General features: G+C 34.5%; 1 protein-coding gene across 3 annotated transcripts in view; it reads right to left on the bottom strand.

Moving 5' to 3' along the window:
• Positions 1-13,634, bottom strand: part of LRBA (LPS responsive beige-like anchor protein) — a 742,045-nt gene that overhangs the window by 610,941 nt on the left and 117,470 nt on the right. For all 3 annotated transcript variants that reach the window (XM_064383828.1, XM_064383829.1, XM_064383830.1), the window contains exon 17: positions 11,778-11,875. In XM_064383828.1, coding sequence (XP_064239898.1) covers positions 11,778-11,875 — 98 coding nt within the window. The remainder of the gene's footprint in view (positions 1-11,777; positions 11,876-13,634) is intronic.

Here is a 13,634-nt window from a genome sequence, read left to right as displayed (position 1 = left end):
GGATCTGAACAGTTACAAGGGTTGTATACTTTATTTGAAGAGTTAAAATATTAACTTTAAGTAGACTGTGAAAGTATACTATATACTGGCATCTCTAGAGCAACCATCAAAAAAGTTATACAAATAGGTAAACCCAAAACTCAAGAGATAAATTTTCAAAGAACATTTTAAAAATTCAAATACAAACAACATAGAAAAAGAGAAACAACGAATATATTATACTAGGATAAACAGAAAACAAATAAAATGGTAGATTAAAATAATTACAATATCAATAATTACATTAAACATAAATGGTCTAAACACACTGGAAAAAAACTGACTTTGTCAGACTGGATTAAAATAAATAAAACCTACAACTATTCTATGTGTATTAGCCAGGTTTTTCCAGAGAAACAGAACCAACAGGATGTGTAGAGACAGAGACTGAGATTGATTTCAAGAAGTTTATTCAAGCAATTGTGGAGGTCTGGTATGTCTCAACTCAGAAGAGTAGACCAGCAAGACGAAGATGTAGGAAAGAACTGCAGTCTCAGTACAAAGGCAGTCAGCCAGCCTCATTTCCTTCATCCCTGGGGCAGGTCAGACTTTGTTTTATTAAGACCTTCAAATTGAGTAGATGAGGTCCAGACATATTACGGTGAATCATCTGTTTTACTCAAAGTCTACCAATTTAACCCATTTATACTGAGTGTTCCAATAATGGAACACTAAGTTTGTGAGAGTTATTTATATCCTACTGCTCAAGGTCATCGCCAAAGTCTGATTTTTCACACACACAAAATTGCAACCTCTGGCATAAATGGGTTAAAGTTAATCTCATCAAAAAACACTTTCACAGAAATATCAAAAATAATGTTTGACCATAAATCTGAGCATCATGGTCCAGTCCAGTTGACACATAAAACTACCTACCACACTGTATCAGTAAGAAATTCAATTAAATATAAAAACATAAATATATTACAAGTAAAAAGATGAAAAAAAGATATACCATACAAACACAAAGCAAAAAAAAGCTAGATTAACTATCAACCAAGTAGACTGCAGATCAAGAAATATTTCCAGAGATAAAGAAGAAAATTACATAATTATGAAAGCATTGGCCGGGCACGGTGGCTCACGCCTGTAATCCCAGCACACTGGGAGGCTGAGGCGGGCAGATCACCTGAGGTCAGGCGTTCAAGACCAGCCTGACCAACATGGTGAAACCCCATCTTTAAAAAAAAAAAAAAAAAAAAAAAAATTATGAAAGCATTGATTCACCAAGAAGACATAATAATCATAAATATTAATATATGAAATAACAGTTTTCAAATTCATGCAGCAAAAAATGACAGAACTACGAAGAAATAAAAATAGAAAAAGCCATAATAATACTCAGAGATTTCAATAACTGTATTTCAGTAGGTGGTAGAACAAGTAGACAACACATCAGTAATGGTATAGAAGATCTAAAGAGCATTATCAACCAACCTAACCTAATTGACATTTATAGAACACTCCATCCAACAATGTCAGAAAACACATAGTTTTCCAGTACACATGAAACATTTACCCAGATAGACTACATTCTGAACCATGAAACAAGGCTTAATAAATGTAGAAAGATTCACATTATACAAAGAATGGTTGCTGGCCACAACAGAATTAAACTAAAAATCAAAACAAAAAGATCTCTGGAACATACTTCTAAATAACACATGCAAACAAAAAATCAGAAAGGAAAATAAAATGTAATCTGAACAGAATAAAAATGAGATGAGACAAAAAGTATGTAAAAAAAAATTATATCACTAAATGTCTATATCCAAAAAGAAGAAAGATCTCCAAACAGAAACAATCAATACATTTTATCAACCTATAACCAGACTAACAACTAGGATAAAAAGAAACAAATTTTCAATATAAGAAATGAAAGAGGGAACATCACTACAGGTTCTACAGATATTTAAATAAGGAAACAACATTATATCAATAAATTTTCCAGTTTAGATGAAACAGACAATTCCTTGCAAGATACATACTATTAAAGCTCACTGAAGAAGAAATGGATCACCTAAATAACCCAATATCTGTTAAGGAAATTGAATTTTTATTTAATAACAACCCCACACACACACACAAAATTCATACCTAAATAATTTCACTGGTAAATTTTAGCAAATATTTAAAAAATAAATAATAATTCTATACAAACTTTTCCAGAAAACTGAAGAATAGAGATCATTCTGTGAGGCCATCATTTTCTCTGACATGAAAACCAGATAAAGACAATTAATTCTTTTAAATTTTTTAGCAAATTGAATCCAACAATATACAAAAACAACAGTATATAATTACCAAATAATTTTATTCTAGGAAGTGGTTTAATATTTAAAAGCCAGTCAATGAAATATATCATCTTAACAACTAAAAAACAAAACAGTATGATATCTCACTAGATGCAAACAAAGCACTTAACAAAAATCCAACATTTGTTCCTGATTTAAGGGGGGAAAAAGTTCTAGCATCCTAAAAGAAGGAAATTTCCTCAATCTTACAAAGGACATCTGCAAAACAACCTACAAGTTCAGTCTGGGTACTGGAGAAGAAAAAAAAAATTAAACCTACAAGTAATATCGTAAATAATGACAAGAGGCTGACCACTGTTCCCCTAAAGTCAGGAAAAAGGTAATGTTGCCCATTTTACTACTTATCTGTTCAATACTGTACTGGGGTTTCTAGCCATTGCAATCAGGCCTGAGAAAGAAATTTAAAACAACCAGGTCAGAAGAAAAAAAAAATAAAACTGATTTGCAGACAAAATGTCTACACAAAAAATCATAATGAATCGTCTGAGTTCAAGAGTTCAAAAGCAGCCTGGCCAATATGGTGAAACTCTGTCTCTACTAAAAATATAAAAATTAGCCAGGCATGGTGGCAGGCACCTGTAATCCCAGCTCCTGGGGAGGCTGAGGTAGAAGAATCACTTGAACCCGGGAGGTAGAGATTATTGCAATGAGCCCAGATTGAGCCACTACACTCCAGCTTGAGCAACAGAGCAAGAATCCATCTCAAGAAAAAAATAAAACATAATGAATGAATTTGCAAAAAAAGCTACTGAATTTTAGCAAAATTGAACTAAACTAGATCAAATATAAAATCAATTTATAGATGGTAGCAATGAATGACAAATTTTATATTAAAGAATATCATTTACAATAGCATCAGAAAAGGATATACCTGTCAAAAGACATGTAAAACAAGTACACTGAAAACTACTAAACACTACTCAAAAAATTCAAAGATAACTTAAATAGAGAGATGCCATGTTCATGCTTCAAAATCAACATTACTAAGATGTTATTTCTCCCACAACTAAACTACAGATTCAAAATAATTTCAATGAAAATCCCAGCAGGATTTCTGGTAGAAATTGAAAAGCCAATTCTAAAATTCATATGATAATACAAGTAACAAAAACAACTGCAGAATAAAAAGACAAAGTTCGAGAACTCATATTATCTCACCTTAAAACTACAGTAATCAAGGTAGTATGGGTTTGGCATAAAGACGAACAAATAAGTCAATGGAAAAATAAAGTGAACAAAAAGTAGACCCACATATATATATGGTTGATTAATCTTTAACTAAGGTACAAAGGTAATTTGGTACAGAAAAGATAATCTTTCCAACAAACAGTGCTGAAAGAATTGGATATTCACATGTTTTAAGAAAAGAAAAAGAAAGAACCCTAATCCATGCCTCTCATCATATACAAAAATTAACTCAAAATGGTTCATGCATTAAAATGTGAAACCTGGCTGGGCACAATGGCTCATGCCTGTAATCGCAGCACTTTGAGAGGCCAAGGTGGCAGATCAGTTTAGGTCAGCAGTTCAAGACCAGCCTGGCCAACATGGTGAAACCCCGTCTCTACTAAAACTACAAAAATTAGCCAGGCATGGTGACATGCACCTGTAATCCTAGCTACTAGGGAGGCTGAGGCCTGAGAATTGCTTGAACACAGGAAGCGGAGGTTATAGTGAGCCAAGATTGTGCCACTGCACTCCAGCCTGGGCAACAGAGTAAGACTCCATTTCTAATAATAATAATAATAATAATAATTAATATATATATATGAATGAAACGTAAAACTATAAAACTTCTAGAAGAAAATATCTGTGAACTAGGGTTATACGAAAACTTCTTAGACATGACACCAATATGATCATCCATAAGAGAAAATTGGGCTTAATTAAAATTGAGAATTACTACTTTTTGAAAGACCCTACAGTAGCTCTAAAAGACAAGCTGCACATTGGGAGAAAATATTTGCAATGCACGTACCAGATAAAGTACTTGTAGCCAGAATATATAAAGAACTCTTAATATTAGGACACAAAAAGCAATTTAAACAGTAAGTAAAAGTCTTGAACTTTTCATCAAAGAAACCTATACAGATGGCAAATAAGCACATGAGATGATGACTTGGACATAAATTAGCATGAGGAAAATGCAAATTAAAACCAGAATTAGATACTACCACACACCTATTAGAATGGTTGAAGACCAACCAAACCAAAAGTTGGTGAGAATATGGAGCAAGCAAAATTCTTATACACTGCTGGTGGGAATATATAATAGTACAATCACTTTGAAAAACAGTTTGACTGTTACTTAAAAAATTAAATATATACTTATAATATGACCCAGACACTACATTCCTAGGTATATATTCAAAATATAATAAAAGCACATGTCCATACAAATATTTGTACATGAATATTCCCAGCAAGCTTGTTCCCAAGTGCCAAAAACTGGAAACAAATGTCCATCAGTAGTGAATGGCTAAACAGTACGTGATATATGAATATGATGAAATAATATCCAATAATACAAGGGAATAAAACAATATGGGTGAATCTAAAAATAATTTATCCTGAGTGAAATAAGTCAAAGAATGTGTACTGCATAATTCCATTTATACAAAATTCTAGAACATCCATATTAATCTATAGTGACAACAAACAGATGAGTGTCAGCTTGGGGATCAGTATAAGGGAGGGATTACAAAGGGGCATAAGAAATTTTTGTAATGACAAATTTGTCATTATCTTGTTTGCTGTGATGGTTTCAGAGACTGAGATATATGTCAAAACTTTAAATGTGCAATTTATTTTATGTCAATTATGCCAAAACAAAGCTACTAAAAAATGATACTGGCAAAAGTTAGTGAAATCTATATCAAGTCAAATATTTTGAGGTGGTAATGAATGGTTTCAAGTAAATGTTAAGATAATAAATCATACATTCAAATTTTTTTAAAAAACAAACTTACTGCAAACTCCCATAGCTATAAAGATGCATTTTGTTTACATCTGTATCATATGTTAAAAAAAAAAAAAGATGAATTTTGCTATAGTTTTACCTATCCCTGAAATTAAACACAGGAAGGAAAGGAGATTTAAACCATTAAAGGAAAAAAATTTTTGGAATTAATTTAGCACAGGAGTTAGAAAACTGCTGTGTAAAGAATCAAATAGTAAATCTTTTAGAACAGGGGTCCCCAGTCCCTGGGCCACAGACCTGTACTAGTGTGTGGCCTGTTACGAACCAGGCCACATAGTAGGCAGTGAGCAGCAGACCAACAAGCATTAATGCCTGAACTCCGCCTCCGGTCAGATCAGCTATGGCATTAGATTCTCATAGGAGTAGAACCCTGTTGTAAACTGTGCATGTGAGGTATCTAGGTTGCGCACTCCCTATGAGAATCTAATGATAAATGTAATGCACCTGAGTTATCCTGAAACTACCCTCCACCCCAGTCCATGGAAAAACTGTCTTCCATGAAACCAGTCCCTGGTGCCAAAAAAGACTGAGGACCTCTGTTTTAGAATTTATGAGCCATAACATCTCTGTTACAACTCTTAAGACTCTGTTGCTATAGCAGGAACGTAACTGTAAACAATATTTAAAAGAATGAGAGTGGCTGTGGTTATAGTAGGAAAGTAACCACAGACGATATTTAAAAGAATGTGGCTGTGCCACAAAATTTTATTTATAAAAACAAACCATTATAGAAGAGTCAGGCAAAGAAAGCAATAGAAAAAAATAAAAATGAATATGATCAAAAGCAATAATAGACGGGCAGTCATAAACAGGAGGAAGACCTTATCTACTACTACCGTACTAGAAATAAGCAAACAAGAACAGGCTCTAAAATGCACCTTTGAGGAAAAAACATGGAAGTTGAAATAATTCCCTCCTAATAGCTCTAATGAGGTAGATGAGGCTGTCACTGCTTACAGTTAGGAAGAGTTGTAAAAATTTAGAACTGTATCTGAAGGAATAAATAAAAGAAATGTCTAACAATGACAGAAGTGTAGATCATGAATTTATAATAGTTTCAACATACAACACTGCATGACTTTTCACCACCAGCCAAGGTTTAGCTGAGAGTGTGCCTAACTAGACTGATCTAGGATCAGAATTCTCAAAAGCAAATATAACAAGCAGAAGAGAGTTTTCGTTAGAAAACCACTGCCAGCAAATAACCAGGCTAAGGAAATAAACAATGGCAGATGTAGTATGACAATCCTACAGATTTTGGACACTGGGATAAAAATAGCAAGATCACAGGACAGAAGGTAACTATGAGGCTGAAGAGCATTAGAAAGGGTGATATCGGGCCGGGCGCGGTGGCTCAAGCCTGTAATCCCAGCACTTTGGGAGGCCGAGGCGGGTGGATCACGAGGTCAAGAGATCGAGACCATCCTGGTCAACATAGTGAAACCCCGTCTCTACTAATACAAAAAATTAGCTGGGCATGGTGGCGCGTGCCTGTAATCCCAGCTACTCAGGAGGCTGAGGCAGGAGAATTGCCTGAACCCAGGAGGCGGAGGTTGCGGTGAGCCGAGATCGCGCCATTGCACTCCAGCCTGGGTATCAAGAGCAAAACTCCGTTTCAAAAAAAAAAAAAAAAAAGAAAGGGTGATATCAGAAAAAAAGAATGAGATAGATAATTTTGATGAAAGAGTAAGACTGGAAGTTAAAATTTCTGATGAGGAAACATTCCAGTGCTAAATAGGTCTAGGTTTTTACAATAGGAATGGATAAATTACACAGAATGACAGGGCAGTAAAGTTAAGGAATTTAAAAATTACAAAATATGAATGTTAAAATGAATTAGTCACAAGACAATGTAGTTATTCACACCTAGTGAAATCGAGATAAGGCTGGCTGAGAACCAAAAATTCACACACTAAGACTAAAAGTATAAAGAATAGACTTTCCTTGCCCAGACTTTCAATAGAATTCTTCTTACTAGTATTTAAATGTCTATTATACTATCTTGCAATTATTTTTTAAATAAAAAGTAGTAAAATCCTATATACTAAATCACAAAATACACTAAAGCGCATCCACACAAATACTAAGAAAATAAAGTTATAAAATTAGATACTCTGGCACCAAAAAGAAAAAACCTGCCAAGTCTTTACATAAACCTTTAAAACTTTTTCTGAAACTCAGTTATTAGATAGGAAATGTGTACAAAAGAAACAGCTATTTATAAGCCTCGTTTGTTTTGTGTTAATATGGCTATCATATGACTTAGCCATTACATTCCTAAGTATGGTATATACTCAAGATAAATGAAAACATATGTCCATACACATACTTGCACATGAATGTTCATAGCAAGCTTGTTCAAAGTAATTATTAGACAGTGTGAGGGAAAATACAGAATACTTTGTTTAACAGTAAAACTATCAATAAATTATAAACTGTAAATTTACCTCTTATAATGCTTTATGTGTCAACTGGAAGCCATGGTATCAAGATATTTCGTCAAATGTTTTTCTAGACATTTATTTGAAGGTATTTTCTGGATGAGATTAACACTTAAATCAGTAGATTTTGAGTAAAGCAGATTAGCCTCTATAATGTATGTAAGGCCTTATTCAGCTGAAGGCCTAACAGAAAAAAAGCCTGACTGCCTCAGAGAAAGAGAAAATTCAGTCAGCAGACTCTTTGACTTTGAACTGCAACATCAACTCCTCCCTAGGTCTCCAGACAGCCTTCCTATCCTACAGACTTTGGATTTCCCAGCCTCCGCAACTGTGTAAAACAATTGCTTTAAATAAATCTCTCTCATGAGTACCCACGTGCACACACACACACATGCACATGCACACACACACACACACACTCTTTTGGTTGTTTCCCTGAAGAATTCTGAAATAAACCCCTTAAGTATAATGAATAAAGTCACTTTTTATATTATAGAGAATGAGCACTGAAAGACACCAAATAATGGATCTGTAATAGAAGATTGATGTACATTTGAACCTAGGAGTTTGAGACCAGCCTGGGCAACATAGTGAAACCTCATCTCTACAAAAAATTTTAAAAATAAGCTGGGCATGGTGGCACACGCCACAGTCCCAGCTACTCAGGAGACTGAGGAAAGAGGATCCCTTGAGCCCAGGAGGTCAAGGCTGCAGTGATCTGTGATTGTACCACTGCACTCCAGTCTGGGTGACAGAGTGAGATCTGTCTTAAAAACAAACAGAAAACAAAAATCCCTGTGTGAATTTATTATAACTCAATAATTAAATTAGTTTCTGTAGCTCATCATTCAGCAAACTAGTTGCTAAACTTTTGTTGCCCAGACACTTTTTCAGTAAACAAAAGATTTTAAACTTTTTTATATGTAAAACAAAGGTACTCTGTTTTTGTTGTTGATGATTGTTATGGACCAAATGTTTGCATACACCCAAAATTCATATGTTAAAGCCCTATCATTAGTATTTGGAGATGGAGCCTCTAAGGAAGTAATTAAGGATAAATGCGATCATAAGAGAGGGTCTCTAATCCAATAGGAGTAATGTCATTGTAGGAAGAGACACCAGAAAGCTCACTCATGCTCTCTTTCTCTCTCTGCTATATGAGAACATAGCAAGGAAGAAGATGTAGGCAACCCAAGAGGAGAGTCTTCACCAAATACCAACCCCACTGGCATCGTGAACTTGGATTTCCCATCTCCAGAACTGTGAGAAACAAATTTTTGATGTGTAAGCCATCCAATCTATGGTATTTGATTATGGCAGCCTAAGCAAACTCATACAATGCTGAGTCAGAAGTGGGAGGAGGAAGAAGTGACATTTTAAAGGGAGGATAGAGAGCTTATCTTAGATTACAATTGAACACTATTTAATACTATTCTAGGATCTAAAGATAATTCTGCTAAAGAAGTCAACAATATAGTAGCTATATAATAGTATTCACCATACAAAATACTAAAATCATTTATCCATCCTCACAAATTAAATAGTAACAAATAGTAATACTGCCTCTATAAATATTCATTGAAAACATGCATGATTATAAATGGGTCTTAAATCTTATTTCATGCTACAAACTCATTTCATATGTAAGTTTAAATAATAGTTTTCATATTTAAGAAGTTTTCAAATATTTTCAAACTAATCCCTTATATGAAATAGATTAAAAACTCTTGATGAGGATAGTAGCTCCCAGTGAAAGTGCAGAAAATGAGAGGATGCCACACTTTCAGATGAATTTTTGTTGCTCACGGACCAGGAGATTCCCAGCGGAGGAGCCCCACAGGTCGCTAGCGCGACTCTTGCGGCCGGCGCGGCAGTTTTGCTGGCGCCTCAATTCGGCAGTTCTTGGGGCAGAGTCCGGAGATTCCTGGGCAGAAAAGCACCATCAATCTTAACACCGCTGTTTTGGCCGGCATAGTGGATTGCTCAGATTTCGGCGCTGGGAATCAACAAGTTTGACGTCCACTCAGAAACCTAATTTGAAAGTCGGATATCACAAAGATGACAGGCGGATAAATTTACAATGATGGGAAGAAATCAGCGTAAAAAGGCTGAGAATACCCAAAATCAGAATGCCTCTCCCTCTACAGGTGATCACAGTTCCTCATCAGCAACAGAACAAGCCCTGATGGAGAACGAGTGCGTTCGATTAACAGAAGTAGGCTTCAGAAGGTGGATGATAAGAAACTTCTGTGAATTAAAAGAACTTGTTCTAACCCAATGCAAAAAAACTAAGAACTCTGAAAAAAGGTTTGATGAAATGCTTATGAGAATAGACAATTTGGAGAGGAATATAGGTGAATTAATGGAGCTGAAAAACACAACACAAGAACTTCACAAAGAATGCACAAGTTTTAACAGTCAAATTGATCAAGCAGAAAAAAGGATATCAGAGTTCGAAGACCAACTTAATGAAATAAAACGAGAAGTCAAGATTAGAGAAAAAAGGATAAAAAAGAATGAGCAAAGTCTCCAAGAAATATGGGACTATGTGAAAAGACCTAATCTATGTTTGATAGGTGTACCTGAATGTGACGAAGAGAATGAATCCAAGTTGGAAAATACTCTTCAGGAGATTATTCAGGAAAACTTTCCCAACCTAGTAAGACAGGTCAATATTCAACTCCAGGTAATACAGAGAACACTACAAAGATATTCCTCAAGAAGACCAACCCCAAGGCACATAATCGTCAGATTCACTAGGGTTGAAATGAAGGAGAAAATATTAAGAGCAGCTAGAGAGAAAGGTCAGGTTACCCACAAAGGGAAGCCTATCAGACTTACAGCAGATCTCTCAGCAGAAACCCTACAAGCCAGAAAAGAGTGGGGGCAAATATTCAACATCCTTAAAGAAAAGAACTTTCAACCCAGAATTTCATATCCAGCCAAACTGAGCTTCAAAAGCGAAGGAAAAATAAAATATTTTGCAAACAAGCAAGTACTTAGAGATTTTACCATCACCAGGCCTGCTCTGCAGAAGCTTCTGAAAGAAGCACTACACATATAAACGAACAACGAGCATCAGCCTTTCCAAAAATATATCCAGCTAGCATCAAATGGCAGTATTAAACTCATATATATTATTAACTGGATAAAAAGCCAAAACCCATCGGTACGCTGTATCCAGACCCATCTCACATGCAACGATACACAAAGACTCAAAGGGACAGAGGAAGATTTACCAACCAAATGGAGAGCAAACATAAATAAATAAATAAAAAGCAGGAGTTGCAATTCTCACCTCTGATAAAATAGACCTTAAAGCAACAAGGATCAAAAGAGGCAAGGAAGGATATTACATAATGGTAAAAGGATCAATGCAACAAGAAGAGCTAACAATCCTATATATACACGCACCCAATACAGGAGCACCCAGATACATAAGACAAGTTTTTAATGACTTATAAAGAGACTTAGCCTCCCACACAATAATAGTGGGAGACTGTAACATCACATTGTCAATATTAGACTGATCAACGAGATAGAAAATTAACAAGGATATCCAGGACTTGAACTCAGACCCGGAACAAGTAAACTTAATAAACATTTATAGAACTCTCCACTTCAAATACACAAAACATACATTCTTACCAGTACCATATCACACTTATTCCAAAAGAGACTACATAATTGGAAGTAAATCACTCCTCAATAATTGCATAGCATTTCATAGGTTTAAATGAAATGAAATATTAGTTGGCTGCTTGTTTGTTATTTTCTTCCCTTATTCCTTCCTGTCTCCATTGTTAAGCACAATTATTGGCATAAAAGAGGTTTTCAATTCCCATTTTTAGACTGCATTCTAGCCTGAGCAATAAAGCAATATTCCTGTTCTCTCTCCCTCTTTCTCTTCCTTTATCTTCCTCTTCATTCTTTTTTTATTCTTTCTCTCTTTCTTTCTTCCTTTTCAAAAAAAAAAAAAACTCTTGATATATTAACTCTTACCGTAACCCGTTCCTTTGGTCAAAAGCAGGAATCATAGAGTTAGGGTGTTCCGACATTAATGCAACAAGCAACTGTAGGACATCCATTAGATTGTCATCCTATAATCATTTTAGAAAAATTTTTTTTTAAATGAGGAAAAAACAATTTAGTTGAATGCTGAATACTTCTGAAATAGAAATTTCAACATTAGAAATATAAGTAGACATATCTGTGATACATATCTATTTTTAATAAATTGTGTTCTTTAATTGCACACATTCACCTCCATAACTCAAAATATACACAAAATAGCTAAACAATTTCTTTTTGGGGGAAAAACAGAGTATCTCTGTCTCACTCAGGCTGGAGTGCAATGGTGTGATCTCAGCTCACTGTAACCTCTGCCTCCCAGGTTCAAGCAATTCTCATGCCTCAGCCTCCCTAGTAGCTGGGACTACAGGTGTGTGCCACCACATTTTTGTATTTTTGGTAAAGACAAGGTTTCACCATGTTACCCAGGCTAGTCTCAAACTCTTTGCCTTAAGTGATTTGCCCACCTCGGCCTCCCAAAGGAGGGATTACAGGTTCAGCCACCACACCTGGCCTCAAAACAATTACTTAAAGAAAAAAATACCTTTTCATGTTATATTGAATCAAGATTTTGTAAAACATAATCTATAGAAACAGTATATCCAACAGGAATTTATTTAAGGAAGGCTTAAATATCAAGAAATTATGGGGAGGGGTTATTCTTTATTACAGAAAAATATATTAGAGCTTCTAAAATGCTAACTGAATGTTGCAAATCTGGTGGTGGTGGTAGGGGCAAGATATTATGTATCATTTCTTAAACTTATTTGATCTGGAATATTTTATTCACTGTGCCTCTCAAGAAACTAGTTCTAAAAGAACACTTTGTGAGAAATGATAATTGGATAGTTTTCATATATAGTATTATCTGTCATCACTATAAAGATAACCAATAAATATTTACTTCATCAACATACTACTAATATGTGGTAGTATTTGATAACAGTTACAGAATACCAGCACAGAAACATATATGAGTCCTAGACCCCAAAAAAATCTTCAGAAAAAACCTTCACTACCTTTGTTGCATATGCCATTATGTATGCATATCATTAGAGCCAACTTAGATAATACTGACCCAAAAAGGAAAAGTCAAACAGTTAACAGAGTTTAGTTAACTTGATTGCCCTGATTCTAGTTTTCCTTCACTGCTTTGGAATTTTTGCTATGGAAGCCACTTGTATACCTAATTTTCAGTAAGTTAAACAGATGATCTCAAGCTAGCACACTGAATCTTTGGAAGTGTTATTTGGAGGACCTGAAACTTCCCTAACAATAAAGAATCACTGTGACTTCCAGTTTACCTCATATAAAGTACTTTATTCAGTCCCTAAGGGTTAATAAAAAGAAAATCACATATATAGATCACTATGAAATTCACCTGAAAACTCTTCAAATATTATATTTGGTCAGAAAAATCTAAAATAGGATTGCCTATTCAAGAAGAAAAAAATATCATCATCATTAATGATTTGGAGTCAAAATTACTCAATCACAAAATTTAAGCCATTCTTTTATTCTGGAATTAACAAAGAGATAATTAACATTATCCTGAATTCAAAAATAAAGGCACCACTCCATACTAAAATATATTTATTAATTCACAAGAGATTAATTATAATATAGAAGTATAAATTATCATTTAAAATGCTATGATATATTCAACAATTCCTAACTTTTACTAATTATAGGTAAAAACCTAACTAAAAATAGATTATTTAGTTAGATTGCAACTGACATGTATTACGTTTTCCTGGTGCTAAAAAATAAAGACAAAAACAGTTATTT

Source organism: Aotus nancymaae, unplaced genomic scaffold (genome assembly GCF_030222135.1).
Source record: "Aotus nancymaae isolate 86718 unplaced genomic scaffold, 86718_ANA_hifiasm-v0.15.2.pri h1tg000033l, whole genome shotgun sequence".
NCBI lineage: Eukaryota > Metazoa > Chordata > Mammalia > Primates > Aotidae > Aotus > Aotus nancymaae.
The sequence above is the reverse complement of the archived record's forward strand: the minus strand, read 5'-3'. Positions and strand labels throughout refer to the sequence as shown.